A 17,120-nucleotide genomic window follows, 5' to 3' on the forward strand; every position below is an offset into this window, starting at 1 on the left:
CAGAGGACCCAACACCTTCTTCTGGCCTCTTCAGACATACATACAGGCAGGCAAAACTCTCATACACACAAAATAAAATAAAACAAAATACAAAGTAAATGGTCTGTAAGCTGGACTTGGTGGTGTACCTTTGATCCCAGGAGTCAGAGATAAGCAGACCTCTGTGAGCTCAAGGTCAGCCTGGTCTATACAATGAATTCTAGGCTAGCCAGGGCAACATAGTAAGATGCTGTTTTGTTTTGTTTTTTTTTAAGAAAAAAAAAAAAAAGCAAATTGTAGATGATACCTTCTCACTACTCAGCGTTTGAACAGCTGACCCTAAAACTAAAGCTGTTCTCTAACATCCCAGCGCCGTATTTATACCTAACTAACGTTTCTCAGTATCATATAATACTATTCAGTTGTGAAAGGAATGCAAGTTGCCAAGATCAAACTGGGGCTGCTTGTGTCAGCCCTAACCAGTCAATAAAGCCAGGAGGTTAAGAAGGAAGGGCTGGGGCTGGTACAGCGAGTGCCGCCAGAACCACAGAGGCTTGCACAGAGAGCACCCCTGCAAGCACGTCCGCCCCACGTGTTCAGCCTTGGACTGTTAGTCACTCTGGCCATGGATCGTTATCTTAATAATGTGTGGTGGTGCCCTAGGAAAATGATGTTGGGTCTCCTGGAACTACAATTTTGGATGGTTGTGAGCCATCAAGTGGGTGATAGGAACCTTTGAGGGAGCAAGTTTTTCTCAACTACCCAAGCCAACTATTCTGCTTCCTAAATTCTTTCTTATTTATTGATTTATTTGGAGGCCAAGTCTCATTATACAGCCTCAGATGACCTGGAGCTCACTATGTAGACCAGGCTGGCCTCCAAATCATGACTTGCTTCTGCCTGCTAGTGCTGAGTCGAGAGGCGTGGCGCCTGCTGTTTACTCTTTCTGTACGCTGGGAACATTCCTAATTGCTGGGATTAAGAGCAAGTGCCACCACCTCGGGCACAGGTCACTTTCAAGTACTGGGAAGAAAGCAATGAATTTCGCACATGTGTAGAAGGGAGTGAAGCAACTGCAAGTTGGAGACAGCAAATGGACACTGGTGGGCGAACCCTGGGGAGTTCTCTTTTCCTTGCTTTCTTTTTTATATTTTTTGGGATATATGTAGTCCTGGCTGTCCTGGAACTCATTTATATAGACCAGGGTGGCCTCAAACTCAAAAGATCTGCCAGCTTCTGCCTCACAGATGCTAAGATTAAAGACCAGGGCCATCATGCCCTGCTCGGTTTTTCCGTATGTTGGGAACATTACTAATAAAAAGGTGCGAGTGTCTGACAAGATGTCTCAGCAGCCAACCCTAACCTCATAAATTCCACCCCTGTGACCCCACAGAATACAAGAGAACCAACTTCCATAAGTGGGCCTCTGACCTTCGCACTACACCCTCGTCTCACACAAAATTAATTTAAAAAGAAGAAAGAAAAGGAGTTAGCAAGGGTCTAAAGTTGTGGGACCTTGGGTAGTTTCCAGGTCCCTCAGGCCTTTACTTCAGTTACCTATAAAACAGGCCTAAAAATACCCGTTTTCCCTTTCCATCTGGATTAAACATGTATATGATGATCAAGCTGTACAGGGACTGTGAGTGCTGACAGCTGAGAGGATTTGGCGGGGAAACGCTGGATGCCTGCGGGGACTCGGTTTCCACATCTAAGGTCACCTGAAAGCGGACTTGCCCTTGAGTGACCGCAGCGCGCGCGGGCCGGTGGGGCTGGGAATCTTGAAGTTGAACCAACCAATCACAGAGCAGAGGTTAAAAACCGCGCCAGAAGCAAAAGCGCTCAGCTCCTGACAGGTCCCGGTACAGGGGAACCTAGGCGGGGCTGCCCACTAAGCTCAGCCTGCTTGGCGGGAGGAAGAGGCGTTTGGAGGAGGTTGTGAGCAGGGAGAAGAGAATGGCGGCGACCTTCTCCTTCCCTCAGTGGTCGAGTGTTATTTTAGTAGCCAGACCTCATTTGTACTGAGTACACCAGGAGCTAGAGGAGCCAAAGGCAAACCCCTCGGATAACGGAGGAATGGAATGTGAATTAGAAATTATATGTTAAAAAAAAGAACTGACAATTTTGCTAGAGGTGATTTAAAATATTTATCGATATGGCCCAGTTAGCTTAGCATGGAAGAAGTCCTGGGTTTTGTCCCCAGCATCAATAAATTGTGCAGCGGTGGATGCCGCCTGCTTTAACTTTGAGCTGCCACATGGTGTTCAGAGATTTTTTACAGCATCTACAGTGAGAGAACTTAGGACACAAGCAGAGGGGAGCCTCCCCTCGTCCTCTTTTAAAATATTTGACCTGGGAGAGTCAGTGGAGCCTTCCCAGGTTCCACGTTTTTCCCCGGGATCTCAGTGTCCCATCTCAGCGCTTTATCTCTGGTATCTTGGACCCCGTAGGGCAAATCAGAAAGATGGAAACTTGAGTTCTTGTCTCCACCCTCACCACAGGAATTTGCAGATTCGTCTTTAGACTACTGGACGCCCAGAGTCGTAAAATGAATGTATGACTCGTCACCATCCTGTGAGCTTCCTGGAATTTGTAATCGTCTGGCAGCTTTTAAACTAATTGGGACAGAGGGGACAGGGGTCTGACAGGAGGGGCAGGGTAGAAAAGGAACCCAAGGCTGCATCCGTACCCCTTCATGAGTTTGAAGACAGCTTTTTAGGGAACCCTAGTTTGAGGACCCCCTTAATCCCACAAGGCCGGTGCGATTGCTCGGGACCCCGAATCTCTTTAAGAAACCAGGGTCCCCCGCACCCCTCTACTTGGGACATGAAGACAGTCAAGGCGACGTGTCCCAGAGGCCAGCAGCGTCACTCCACCCTTGGCACCAACCTCAGCGGCAACGCCCGCCCGGCGACCCCCTGCGCGCTCAATCCCCAAGGCTCTCGCAATCCTAACCGGTTCCGGCCCCGCGAGCGCCCGCGCACCCGGCCGGCGCAGGCTCCTTAAAGGTCTTTGTGCGGAAGGCCTGCGGCGCAACTCAAATCTCCCGCGCTGGGCGGCGAGCGGGGTCAGCGGCGTCCAATGGGAGGCGAGGCCACGCCCCCTCGGAGCGCGCGGTTGGGTGGCTCTTTAAAGGGCGCGGGCGCTGGCAGTCGGCGGTGCACCGGATTCCAGCTGTTTTCGCCTGCTCCTCGCCGTCTCCGCCGCTGCCCTCGTTCGCCATGCTCTCCGTCCGCACCCCGCTCGCCACCATCGCTGACCAGCAGCAGCTGCAGTTGTCGCCGCTGAAGCGACTCACCCTGGCTGACAAGGAGAACACGGTGAGGGCGGCCCAGGTGCCGGCTGGGTTGGATGTGCACTGGCAGGTCGTGGGTTCCCGGACCCGGGAGGGTGGAGGGTGCCTACCGCCATTCACCACGCGTGTCCCCCTACAGCCCCCGACTCTCAGCAGCACCCGCGTCCTGGCCAGCAAAGCTGCGAGGAGAATCTTCCAGGACTCCGCCGAGCTGGTGAGTGGCCCGTGTGGGGCTGAGGTGGGTCGCTTAGGCTCCCAGTAGAGGGCGCCCGCTCGTTGGCGCTAAATCTGCATTGTCCCAGCTGAATTATTTGACTCTTCTTTCCCGCCAAAGTGTCTCCTCAGAATGTCCTACTCGGGTCGGCCTATGGTAATAGTAGAGTGCAGCGTGACAGCTAAGCACACGAGATTACCAATCGTTGAAAGTACTCGATCTGATGAGACACTGGCTAGCAGTTTCCTGCGGTTCGGTTGGCATTTGGGGGTTGGTTCACTTGGCACTCTCTCTCATCCAACAGGAAAGTAAAGCGCCTACTAACCCCAGCGTTGAGGATGAGCCGTTACTGAGAGAAAACCCCCGCCGCTTCGTTGTCTTTCCCATCGAGTACCATGATATCTGGCAGATGTACAAGAAAGCCGAGGCCTCCTTTTGGACTGCCGAGGAGGTAATCGTTCAGGACTTGCTGTGTGTCAGAAGGCTCCCGCATGGCCGTCACAACTTTTTGCCCTTGGGAATGGTAGCTCACTGAGATATTGGGTGTTCCCTGAAACAAAGGGAATAATGGATGTGAAGAATTCGGTAATGAGATGGTTTGGGGGACTTCAGTTTTAAAGTGTGTGTGTATGAGAGAGAGAAAGAGAGAGAGACCTACAGACCTGCTAATCGTGAACTTCTAAACTTCAGGTGGACCTTTCCAAGGATATTCAGCACTGGGAAGCTCTGAAACCCGATGAGAGACATTTTATATCTCACGTTCTGGCTTTCTTTGCAGCGAGTGATGGCATAGTCAATGAGAACTTGGTGAGTTGGCATGAAATACCCATAATTCACTTAGATCCAGAACTGGTTCCTGGCTCTCTATCTTTTGCCCTGAAGCGGGGCTGGAGGGATAGATGACTGACTCCAGTCTCCGCTCTGGTTAACACACTTCCTGCTTGGGCGGAAGACCCAGGTTCTGTTATGAGTTACCCCTGTTGGACTGCTTCCCATCTGCTGGTGAGCTCCTCTCACCAAGGCAACTCTGACCTTGGGCACTTGCCTATACATGCACGGACCCATTCCCAGGCAAGCACAAGCAAAACAAACTTTTTAAGAGCTATGAATGTTATGTTAACGTTCATCATGTTAGTCTTTCCCTCTGCTAAGGAGCAGTAGTGAGTTTTTCTCTTTGTACCTACATGCTTAACTTTTTGTGGATTTCTATAAGACTTTGGTTGTATACTTCTTAACTCTAAGTGGGTCCTTGGAATGAACTGAAACAGAATTAGGGAATAACAGTGTTAAAAGAAACCCTGTGGGGCCTGGTGTGTGCCACAGAGGTTAGGAGCACATGATAGTTTTGTTAAAATAAATGGCAAACTAGGAGTTATGTGTTTCCTAATTGGTAAATTGAGCGTATGACGTGAAATAATGAGCTTGCTTGCAAATCATGAAGAACTAATAAAAATATAGGATTAAACTGTATTAAATATATACCTGGGTTTTTTGTTTTGTTTTACTTACATTTTTGAAGCAAGGTCTCACAGTAATCCTGGCTGGCCTAGAATAGAATTCAGTAAGTACACCAAAATGGCCTCTTACTCAGATTCCCCCTTCACTGTTGCTGCAGGCCTAGGAACAATCCCAGCAGGCCGGGCCACTCTACTGGTAGTGTGGAGAAAGTGAAGCAACCAGTAGTTCTTCAAATTTAACTTTGGCTCATTTTACTACCACTAGGTGGAGCGATTTAGCCAAGAAGTTCAAGTTACAGAGGCCCGCTGTTTCTATGGCTTCCAAATTGCCATGGAAAACATACACTCTGAAATGTACAGTCTCCTTATTGACACTTACATTAAAGATCCCAAGGAAAGGTGAGTATCCACACACTCTGCCAAGGTGCCTGGGACTCACTCACTGCTTTATTTCCAGTATTTTTGCTCATAAAGGGGAAATGAGCAGAATGACAAGCGGACTGTCAGTAGATGTTTCTATGACCCTTAGTCAAGACTGCCTCCAGCTTTTGTGTGTGGTAGCTTGTGTCTATTTCCAGCTCCCAGAGATCAGTGCAGCAGCATTGTCAAGAAGTCAAAGGCTAGTCAGACTGCATACTGTGTCAAAAACAAAACCAACCCCAGGGGCTGGAGAGATGACCACTGAGGTTTAGAAGGCACTGTGGCTCCTGCAAAGTATGGTTTACTGCTTACCAGTTTTAGTTCTTAGCTCCCACGGGACACCTCACAAGGCTGTAAGTCCAGTCACAGGGAAGTGGTGCCCTCTTCTGGCCTCCATGGGCATCACACATAAGGTGTCTGACACGTTAAGGCAAAACATACATTAAAAGTTAAGTTTAAAGCCGGGCGGTGGTGGCGCACACCTTTAACCCCAGCACTTGGGAGGCAGAGGCAGGCAGATTTCTGAGTTTGAGGCCAGCCTGGTCTACAGAGTGAGTTCCAGGACAGCCAGGGCTACACAGAGAGACCCTGTCTCAAAACCAAAACCAAAAAAAACCAAAAACAATTAAATTTAAAGACGTGGCTATGAATGAGTATGAAACCAAAGTGGAGGTGAGGGGAATTGCTTTAGACAATATTGAGTCAAAAGGTTTATTTTAGACCAGTTTAGCTGACATTGCTCTGCTAGGACATTATAGAAAAATTAAGAAGGCGTTTGTGTTATGGAGGGAGACTGGGAAGGACTGGTAGGGTTATGGTGGCAGTGAGTGCCAGGATGGGAAGCAGACGTGGAAGTAATGAATCAGGCCTACGCTGTGCCTGTTGTGTTGCCAGGGCTCTGCAGTATCCATTCATGCTATACTTTCTGCCTGCAGAGAATATCTCTTCAATGCTATTGAAACAATGCCTTGTGTGAAGAAGAAGGCTGACTGGGCCTTGCGCTGGATTGGGGACAAAGAGGCTACGTATGGTGAGGACCCTTTCCTTTTTCCTCCTCAAGCCCAGGCTTGATTGTCCAAGTAATGTCACTGGATTATTGGCCTGTGCTGAGAATACCGAGGCCTCACCGGGAACGTTTTCGTGTTGACTCTTGCTAGGAGAACGCGTTGTGGCCTTTGCCGCCGTAGAAGGAATCTTCTTTTCCGGTTCTTTTGCATCGATATTCTGGCTCAAGAAACGGGGGCTGATGCCGGGCCTTACATTTTCCAATGAGCTTATTAGCAGAGACGAGGTGAGTCTGAAGTAGCTTTCTAACCTGGGGCTCTTAGATACACATCTACTGATGGGGACCTGAGAAGTGAGGTGTGGCCACTTTCAAAAGGGATTGTAATGTGTGAACCTTTGCCTGCAAAGGACAAAGGGGAGGAGGATGACCTCGGGACCGGGTGGTTTTGAGCTGTAATGTAGGTGCTGGGACCTGAACCTGGGTCCTCTGCAAAAGCAGCAAATGTCCCTTGTAACTGTTGAGCCATTCCAAGTCTTGGGGATCCAGCCTAGGCTTTCATACTTGCTAGGCAAGTATTCCGCCACATTCCTAGCCCTGTATCCATATTTAATGTAGGAATCCATACAATCCTCAGCAAAGGATAAGATACCTTAAGTAACTTATTAAACCACTGACTTCCTAGTACATATATTCCTGTTATCCCGTAGACTCGAGTGTACAAACTGAAAGTTCTTAGTAGAGCCTGTGGCTGTGAAGAAACCTCTGGGTATCAGAAGGGAAGGGCCCCGGCCCTGTGTAATAATAGGTGTCAGGCAGCCTTGAGTTGGGCTAGCCTATTCCTCGCTTTCATAATTGGCCGTGAAATACATGGTTTATTTCCCTCACCTGCATTGTTGGATTTTGTGGCTGGCTTGGAACAATGTGGGCCGAACTGGCCTCAAATTCATGGTGATCTTGTCTCTGGCTCCAGAATGCTAAGATTGCAGGTGTGTTACCACCACACCCGGGCTTAAATACCTTTCTCTGGATAGGTTAAGTGCTCTCTGTGTGGCCAGATAAGTCACAGGAGACTGAGGAGGGTGGATAAGTCATGCTTGTGAACAGTAGAGCCCCACGGTGACCTTGAACGACTCTCTCTTCTAGGGTTTACACTGTGACTTTGCCTGCCTGATGTTCAAGCACCTGGTACACAAGCCAGCAGAGCAGAGGGTCCGAGAGATAATCACCAACGCCGTTAGGATAGAGCAGGTGAGTGACTGCGTGCAGGTTGTCCTTGTCCTTGCTGCGGGGCGGGGGTGTCCTCGGGCTTCGGGGTGCTCAGCGCCCCTTTGCTTGCCCTCTAGGAGTTCCTCACGGAGGCCTTGCCCGTGAAGCTCATCGGGATGAACTGCACTTTGATGAAGCAGTACATTGAGTTTGTGGCCGACAGGCTTATGCTGGAGCTGGGTTTTAACAAGGTAAAGTGTTATTTATGGCCTCCACCCTCTGCTGTCTGTCGTCTTGTCTCTTTCTTCTTTCTTTCACTTGTTTTCAGCATTTATATATTGGTGTGACTTTTTCAGATTTTCAGAGTAGAAAATCCGTTTGACTTCATGGAAAATATCTCACTAGAAGGAAAGACAAACTTCTTTGAGAAGCGAGTAGGCGAGTATCAGAGGATGGGAGTCATGTCGAATTCGACAGAGAACTCTTTTACCTTGGATGCTGACTTCTAAGTAACTGATCGTGTGTTCTTCGCTGATTTTTGTCCCCTTGCCATTAAAAGAAACCAGCAAAAACAACCAACTGGCTACACCATGAATTGTCATTAAATTTGCTAAACAGGTGTCTAAAAAGCTGTGTAGCTACCTCAGTCCTGTTTGCCAGGCTGGTCACTAGAAGAAAGTATACTTCAAACAATGGGTACTTGGATCCTTAGGGAGATCCTGTCCTTGGCTTTTACAAGTAGTGTGGTCACCTTTGACCTCATCAAAGTACTAACAGCACTGGGCCAGGTTTTAGGAGCAGTGACCATCAAGCAAGCAGGTTTAAACATTTAGATGCTGTTTAGGGCTGTTTAAAGATGTCGGACTGCTTCCTGCAGGCATGCAGGGTCTACTTAACAAGTTTGTAAATAAAATTGGCACTTTGCACACACACACACATAGTGCTGTCAGGCGATTAAACTATACATTTTATGAGGTAGTACCTCTATGCTTTTTTTTTTTTTTTTTAATGCTCAGTATTATCTTGAAGTTTGCAAATGCTATGATGGTACAGTAAATTCTGACATTTGCCCTAATAGTGTCACTTTTTTTTTTTCTTCGAGACAGAGTTTCTCTGTATAGCCCTGGCTGTACGGAATTCACAAGTGAGTTTGAGCCCAGTGGTGGGTACACCCGTGGGACTCTTACAAACCAAAACAGGAAAAGCAAGTGTTCCCTGAGGTAGTTTACTGTGATCTAGCTTCCTCATGAACTGACATAACCCTGATCAGTTTCCTTGATTATTGTATAGATGTTTTTGTAATATGAAAAGCCTTTGTACCTTTTAAATTATTGTTACTTAAAATTAATAAACTCTTGAATTAACAGTCTTGAACTTTCATGGCATACAAGTATTAAATGATTTAACTAAAACCTTAATGTCAGTCCTTTGGGTAAAATGTACATCTCTTTATTTACATCCCAAATGCTCCCCTGCTTGGTCTGCCCCACCCCCACGGCCCACACAAGAGAATCCTTCCCCACCCCCAAGTTTACTTTTTGCTTTTTGTTACTTCTGGGGACTTTTTCCTCTTTTCTTACATAGAGCAGTGAGATAGATATGCTCTGGGCCTCTGTATGGAGTGGAGCCATGTCTAGCCCAGGCTAGCTTTAACCTTTTGTGTGTGTAGCACTTTAGGTTTCATTTGGGAGTGAGGGCAGGGGGCAGTGGTCACACAGAAGCCAGGATGACCTTGAATTCCTGGTTCTGCCTCTAGCTTCCAAATGTTAAGGTTTTTTTGTTATTTTTAGTCTGGTAGCCTTGGTTATAAGCCCCTTTCACAATTCAAAGTATCCATCTATAGGGCTTTCAAGTGGGCATCTAGCTCTGTTATCCTTCCTACTGGTATGTATCTGGGTTCAGGTTAGTTTCTGTCAAAGGGTTCCCTTGCCTCCCCATTTTTCTATATCTACTGTGGACTGAGATGCTGTCCAGCCTGCCATTCCTTGAGAGACAAGCCACTACTGTGTGCTAGGTTCACCTAACAGCCCTGTTGGGCTCTTCTGGGCTTTGCTTTGGTGCCATGACCCAGAAGTCTCTCCCAGGGGACTTTATCTTAACTTAGAACTGCTGATCGAGTGAATCTTGACAAAAGCTGAATTGCAAAGGGGAAAAGAAGGCGATGTTTTTCTACAATGGCTGGTGTGGAGTCGGTGTGGCTTCTGCCCCTGAGTGCTCTCAGCAAATCTATGCTGCCTAGCATGGGACCTTCAAGGCTGAGTGACAGATGCATAAGAAAAGGACTGAAGTCTGTCCAAGAGGAGTCTAGGGAGTACACTGCCTTTGAATCCCAATGGTATACATAATGACTAACAACTGGCTGGAAAGCCAGGTTGTGAGCGGACCCACTGGGAGAAGGACCTTCAAGAGGACCTATCGTCACAACACTTTTGCAGTGGACAGATACAGATCTTGCTTGTGCACTAGAGGAAGGGCCACCTGGATACTCATGGCCTTAACTGAGTTGATCTTGGTGCAAGTTAGGGAGCCCATGACTTTAATCAGCTCACCCTGTGAAATTTTAGGCATTTAGATGTGGAAAAGATGGACTTCCTGGCATAAAGTTCAAACTAAGGGCTTGCAGTGTGCATTGTTTTTTCCCCTTCTGACAAGCTTATATAAGGGTACATTTCGTGCATGGGAATAAATGGAGACCTTGTCTGTACTGAGGACAGGTCTGTGAAACCTTCCCCTCTCATCCCCTTTGCCACCAAGCATTGCTATGGTCATTAGGAGTATTTGCTTTTCCTGAGATGGAAACAAGATGATTTGCTAATGCCATTTGGCTAAGGGACTGCCTGTCTCTCTTACTGGGGAACAGTGGCCCTACTATTAGTCTGGAGCTCTTGATAATGGTTCTGTTTAGCAAGATGTTCCAAGCTTTGAATGTATGAGACAGGAGGATGTTGTATGACCTCTTTAGATAAGACAGTCACCAGTATAGATACCACCCTGCTGTCTGGGCATAAGACAGAATGCAGCTGTGTCTCCCTCCATAGCAGTGGGCAACCCAGATCTGCTTTGCTAACCTGTTAGGGTTGGCTTGGCAGTTTTCAGACAGAAGCAATGATTGACAAAGGAGTTAAATTTTATTTCTACGAGGTCATTTAGAATATGAAAGGGCCACAAGTGACCATGGGCTGCCTCAATGTGACAATGCAGGGAGCCAGTGTATTTTATGGGATGAAGTTTTTTTTTCCCCTTTGATGACTATTAGGCTATTTTGCATAAAGAAGCGGATTCATATGTAACATAGCTTCTGAGGGAGATTGTGCCCACTGAGTCCTAGAGTTGGGGCTTCAAAGACTCCAGTTTCCTCTTGGTGGGGGAAGGGACATTAAAAGAACTAGGGCTCTCCACACCTTCCTGGTTTCTGTGGTTCTGCTGGCCAGAGAAAGAGGCATGGAATGGTCTCTCCCAAGGAGTTTCTAGGGTACGTATTGGGACCTCTGGGGAATTAGAAGCAAGGCAGAACTCTGAGGAACACATGGATTGTCTTTCACTGGTCCTCCACCTCCATACCCACCCCTCTTTCATTTTGAGACAGGGTCTTTTTCACTGCGTAGCTCTCTTGGAAGTCCCTATGCAGATCAGGCTGGCGTTAGACTGATCTGCCTGCCTCTGCTTCCCGAGTGCTGGGATTAAAGGCATGTGCCACTACACCAATATTGAAGGACCTCTCTTGATTTCTTTCCTGCCTTCTTCTCTCAGCTCCTCTCTTAGACCTTCATTCTTCCATCCTTGGGTCTTCACCATGCAGACATGGGATTGCTGGGCCAAACAGCAGTGTTAGACCAGGGCTTGAAACCACTTCTTGGCCTGCTTCTACAGCTTATAGATGGCCACGAGGCTGCACCTGTTCTGGATGCTTATGCCACCTATGACAGACATCCCAGATCTCACTTTTGTAATCAGTATGTGGTTACATAGATGTCCTGCCAGGACAGAGAGGAGGCAGAGAGGTGGTGGACTCCTGGTCATTCCTCCAGAGAGGAGCTTGCCAGTGAGTGGGGCTACTGAGAGCAAAACCTGAGTGGATGGATGTCCGAAAGGGAAGAAAGTAGACTGGGCCAGAATCATTGTCTCTACAGTTTGCTAGAATGGTGCCCATTTCTTCCCACACTTTCAGAGTGGACCCAGCAATAAGGGGTGCCCCATAGGTGTGACCCAAACTGCACCCTAGTTCTGCTTTGCTCTCTTTATCTCCTGTTTTCCAATTCAAGAAATGGAACACTCCCCCTCAACCCCCCAGGCTAAGGTAACAAGCCTCACTAGCAGCTGCTATTCTACCTGTGGCCAGGAGAGGGAGCACCTGCCTTCCCATGCCCCTCACCAGGCGCCCAGCATCTATCTACAGGGTACCATCATCACCTCTGCCTGTCCCCACTCATGGCCAAGCTTCATGCCCTGCTTTTGCCCTCTTCTCGTCCAGAATGATCCATCTGTCCAGATACAGGGCAGATGCCACTATGTTGCGTGACCCCTCCCCACTCCCCTGCCACCATCACATTTCACAAGTACTGCCTGAGTCCAGGGCTTCTACCCACCCTGCCTGGAATCTCCCCGACCTGAGCCATTTCTCATCTTCTCTCCGTTTATCTGGGCTTCCTCTTTGGTTGTAAGCTTTCAACTGTTCAGGCCTCAACTTAGAGGTCACTAGGAACCTTCCCAGCCCTACCCCCTTTGTAACCTCTGAGCTTTTAAAACAGCTGCTGTGTCTGACACAGCATGAGGGTCACACTGTAGGGACCAGCTGAAGCTGTGAGCCTTAGTTGCAGGGATTGCAATAGCCGGCTTTCTCCTCTTGCACCTTGGGTTTTTCAGGGGCTGAGGCAAGGTCACAGAGCTCTCACTAAAGCAGTTTGTTCCATTTGCAGCTTTCTTGGGAATCAGGGCTTGTGCAGGTGTCCCTATGATGGGGGGGGGGGCGGACAAATGAGCTTTATGGAACTGCTGGCAAAGCATCATTTGGCGTCCCCAGGCTACTCCAGATTCCTGAGGCCTTGGGTTGCAGCTCCAGCTGCAGGCAGTTGTCCACCATCTCCAAACACTCAGCTTCTGGGCCCCAAGCACAAAAGCAACCTTACTATTCTGGCCCTTCAGTGATCCCCAACAAATTGACTGGCATGTAGAGGGAACTACTATTTTAAGTAGCTAAGTTGTTGGAGACACTGGAACAGAAAGCTTCCAGATCTTTGCTTCTGTGGACTTCAGGAGGTCCTCTTTAGTTAGGGAGAGTCAGCAGGAACATGTAAGAGGAGATGACTGTCACAGGAAAGACTGCGGAATCAATCAGCATTCCTGTGCTCCAGCATTGGGGGAGGGGTGGTGGTGGAGGATGTGTGTGTGTGTGTGTGTGTGTGTGTGTGTGTGTGTGTGTGTGTGTGTGTGTGTGTGTGTGTGTGTGTGGCAGGGAGAGGGAAGGGGAGGAGGTGTGCAAACTCATTGCTCAGGCTGGAGGGTGACGGCGTTGCGTGGTGGTGACTTTTTGGAACAGGGCCTGGACCTCACTATGTAGACCAGGCTGGCCCAGAACTCACAGAAACCCATCTATCTCTGCACCCTGAGAAATGGGATTAAAGGCCTGTGCCACCATGTCCAGCTGATGGTGACTTTTGAAAACTAGCTTGAGCACAGAGTGGAGTCACTGGGGCTGCTGTAGGACTTGGAAGGAAGTGGATGGTCTTTATGTTGATAAGTAGAAATCTGTACAAGAGGAAGGCTGGAACGCATGCGCCCAGGGAGCAGGGTGGACAGGGCCAGGTCTGAGGGGCCTGCAGTGCTCCCTAGATACATTTGTTGCTTTGGTAAAATACTCAGACAAAAAGCAATCTAAGAGAGAAATGGGTTTATTTCATTACAATTCCAGGTCACTGTCCATCACCGTGGGGAAGTCAAGGCAGGAACTTCACGTAGCTAACCACTTCACATCCAGTCGAGAGCAGAGAGAAACGAATGCATTTGCTCGCTTGTTTGTGCTCAGCTTCATTTCTCCATTCTTAGACAGATCAGGACTCCTTGCCTAGGAAATGGTGCCTGCCCATAGTGGGCGAGCTCTTCCCATATCACGTAACCTAATTGAGATAGTCCTCCACAGATGTAGACAATCTATCACTAAGATTCTCTTCCCAATCTGATTCCAGATTGTGTTAAATTTACAGTTAAAACTACCCATCGAGAAGATTGTACAGTGTATTCTGAGATCCTTCGGGCTCGACCACACCATCAGATTTTCATTTTATAGAAGTCACTGGCTTGTTGGTTTGTTTGTTTGTTTGTTTTTGTTTTTGTTTTTGTTTGTTTGTACGTTTTGTTGCTTGAGTTTTCAGGACAGGCTTTCTCTGTGTTGTCCTGGCTGGTCTGGAATTCAGAGAGCCATCTGTTCCTGTGCCACTAAGCCCAGCCTGTTTTGTTTTTGAGATAGGTTCTCATTCAGTCACATAGCTCAGGCAGTATTGAATTTACTGTGAAGCTGGCCATGACCTTGAATATCTGGTTTATGAGCGTTCGCCACCCTGCCTGATCTGTGTAGTGCAGAGGATTGGACTCAGGGCTTCAAACACCCTGATGTTTGATTACTCTACCACCTGAGCTGTATCCCCAGCTCACACGCTCATGGTTTCTGGAGACCAGCTGTGTGTCATCGGCCCCCCAACCCCAAGCTCTAACATCGCCTCCCGATGCTCTTGCTTTCTAGGTGCCTGCTTTATTCAATTTATTGTTTAATTGACAGTGAAAGACCCAGTGGCAGTTTTCATTGGTTCTGGTGACATTTTTGCTAGTTACCTGACACATGCCTTTCCTGCCCTTTTCTCCTTTTTATTCTTTTCTTCCTATGGCAGCTTTGTGTAGATTCATTCTGCTTGCCTTTTCTCTTTTCTGCCATCTTTTGTCTGAGGGTGGTGAATGAGGAGGGACCAGGACCTACCAAGTCCCATGGCACTCATGGTGTTAGGGCTGACAGAAACAAAGACTCCCCTTCCTCCCCTCCCTGCTCCTCCTGCTCCCCTTCCTCCTCTCCCCCTCCTGCTCTCCTTCCTCCCCTCCCTGCTCCTCCTGCTCCCCTTCCTCCCCTCCCCCTCCTGCTCTCCTTCCTCCCCTCCCTTCTCCTCCTGCTCCCCTTCCTCCCCTCCCCCTCCTGCTCTCCTTCCTCCCCTCCCTGCTCCTCCTGCTCCTCTTCCTCCCCTCCCTGTTCCTCCTGCTCTCCTTCCTCCCCTTCCCCTCCTGCTCTCCTTCCTCCCCTCCCCCTCCTGCTCCCCTTCCTCCCCTCCCTGCTCCTCCTGCTCTCCTTCCTCCCCTCCCCCTCCTGCTCTCCCTCCTCCCCTCCCTGCTCCTCCTGCTCCTCTTCCTCCCCTCCCCCTCCTGCTCTCCTTCCTCCCCTCCCTGCTCCTCCTGCTCTCCTTCCTCCCCTCCCCCTCCTGCTCCCCCTCCTCCCCTCCTTCCTCCTCCAGTCCCCCCACCTCCTGCTGCTCCTCCCCACTTCACTTCAGGCAGTCATGGTTTACCTGGGATATCTACTCTCTTGGCTTATTCTGCTTTAGTCAGGCTCACTGCTGTTATGAGCCTGTGTGTCCCTGATGCCAAAGGGACACTGGTGAGCAGCTGGGCTCTCTGATTGTTGCTTCCTCGCAGCCTTACTCCCTGTTTTCTGGCTTAGCAGCAGCCCTTGGACTTATGCTTGATTTGGGGTTTCTGTCTCTTTTGTGTCCCTTGGAGGAATTTATATCAAAGACAGTTCATATTCTGTTTGGCTTCCTCCCTCCTTCTTCTGGATGATTTTCTTTTTCTTTTTTTCTGGCTTACCAAGATATAATTGACATAAAACACATTGTGCCTGTTTAATGTTGCATTAGTTTAATATTGTATCCTTTTGTTGCTATAGTGAAACACCAGAGGCAGACTAACTTTAAAAAGAAAAGTTTACCTTTCAGCATGGCCCAGATCCCAAACCAACAGGAAGAAGGGATGACATTGAAGAATAGGAAGAGTGAGAAGCTGGGGGTGCCCACATTTCTCCCAAATGATCTAAGGACGCCCCCAAGCCACCCTGGATGGCAGTCCTTTGAGGACCTCACTCCCATCACACAAGCTTAGATGAATACTGCAAATATGTAGCATTTAATAAGTTCCTTTGCTCTAGAGTTCTGGGATTGAAACCTGGGCCTTCTGCATGACAGGCAAGCACTCTACCACTGAGCTAGACCCTCAGACTCTTACTGAATAAGTTTGATGTTTATGCCTACTCACAAGGCTGTCACAACCGAGCCAATGAGCATCTCTCCACTCCAGAGTTTCCCCAAAGATGTTGTCACCTGTGCATATACCGTTATCTCTGCTTCTGTTTGCAAGTGTCCCCTGGGCTGTTGCCTGTCACACAGATTAGAGATTAGTTTGCATTTTGTAGACCCTTAAAAAAAGTTTTATTTATTTATTTATTCTTTTTAGGTTTTTCAAGACAGGGTTTCTCTGTGTAGCCCTGGCTGTCCTGGAATTCACTTTATGTAGACCAGGCTGGCCTTGAACTCAGATCTCTCAGCCTCTGCCTCCAGAGTACTGGTATTAAAGGTGTGCATATCATCACCCTGCTAATTATTTTTATTATGTTTGTGTCTTAGTCAGGGTTTCTATTCCTGGACAAAATATCATGACCAAGAAGCAAGTTGGGGAGGAAAGGGTTTATTCAGCTTACACTTCCACACTGCTGTTCATCACCAAAGGAAGTCAGGACTTGAACTCAACCAGGTCAGGAAGCAGGAGCTGATGTAGAGGCCATGGAGGGCCTCTCCACTTGATCACTAATTGAGAAAATGTCCCACAGCTGGATCTCATGGAGGCATTTCTCCAACTGAAGCTCCTTTCTCTATGATAACTCCAGCCTGTGTCAAGTTGACACACACACTCTCTATCTCTCTCTCTCTCACACACACACACACACACACACACACACACACACACACACACACACACACACACACACACACACACACAAACCCAGCCAGTACAGTTTGTGCATATGAATATGTGTCCATGACTTCAGGTACCTGTGGAGTACAGGTGCCTGTGGAGGTCAGAAAGTGTTGGATCCCTTGGAGCTGGAGTTATAGACAGTTAGTGAGCTGTCCTGAGATGATGTGGATGCTTGGGATAGAACTTGGGTCTTCTGCAAGAGTTGTATGTGCTAAGTGCTGAGCCAGCTCTCCAGTCCCAAGAGTAGATTCTTAGGGTATGTCTTCTCTCAGGCCTCCCCCAGGTTGGTGCAAGTGCCCTGAAGTCCACCAGCTGCTGTGTGTAGCTGGATCATTCTTTCACCCTGTTGCAGATCCTTGAATAATGTACCCAGGTGCTTTTGGGCCTTCCTCCACTGTGGGAGGACACTCAGCTGCTTCTTGGCTGCTCTGATAATACAGCTGTGAGCACGTGTGGGTTTTCTTTCTCTTGAGTGTGTCCGTGCGAGTGTCACGACTAGCTCATGTGGTCAGCACGTGTAGAATTGCACCATTTTTACCT

General features: G+C 48.4%; 1 protein-coding gene across 1 annotated transcript; it reads left to right on the forward strand.

Moving 5' to 3' along the window:
• Positions 1-3,104: 3,104 nt before the first annotated feature.
• Positions 3,105-8,997, forward strand: Rrm2 (ribonucleotide reductase M2). The gene is made up of 10 exons (NM_009104.2): positions 3,105-3,296; positions 3,411-3,485; positions 3,790-3,936; positions 4,176-4,292; positions 5,208-5,341; positions 6,298-6,392; positions 6,520-6,653; positions 7,512-7,616; positions 7,712-7,825; positions 7,931-8,997. Exons 1-10 carry the CDS (start codon positions 3,198-3,200, stop codon positions 8,081-8,083), a joined length of 1,173 nt encoding a protein of 390 aa, NP_033130.1. The 5' UTR covers positions 3,105-3,197; the 3' UTR covers positions 8,084-8,997.
• Positions 8,998-17,120: the final 8,123 nt, after the last annotated feature.

Source organism: Mus musculus, chromosome 12 (genome assembly GCF_000001635.26).
Source record: "Mus musculus strain C57BL/6J chromosome 12, GRCm38.p6 C57BL/6J".
NCBI classification, from domain to species: Eukaryota; Metazoa; Chordata; class Mammalia; order Rodentia; family Muridae; genus Mus; species Mus musculus.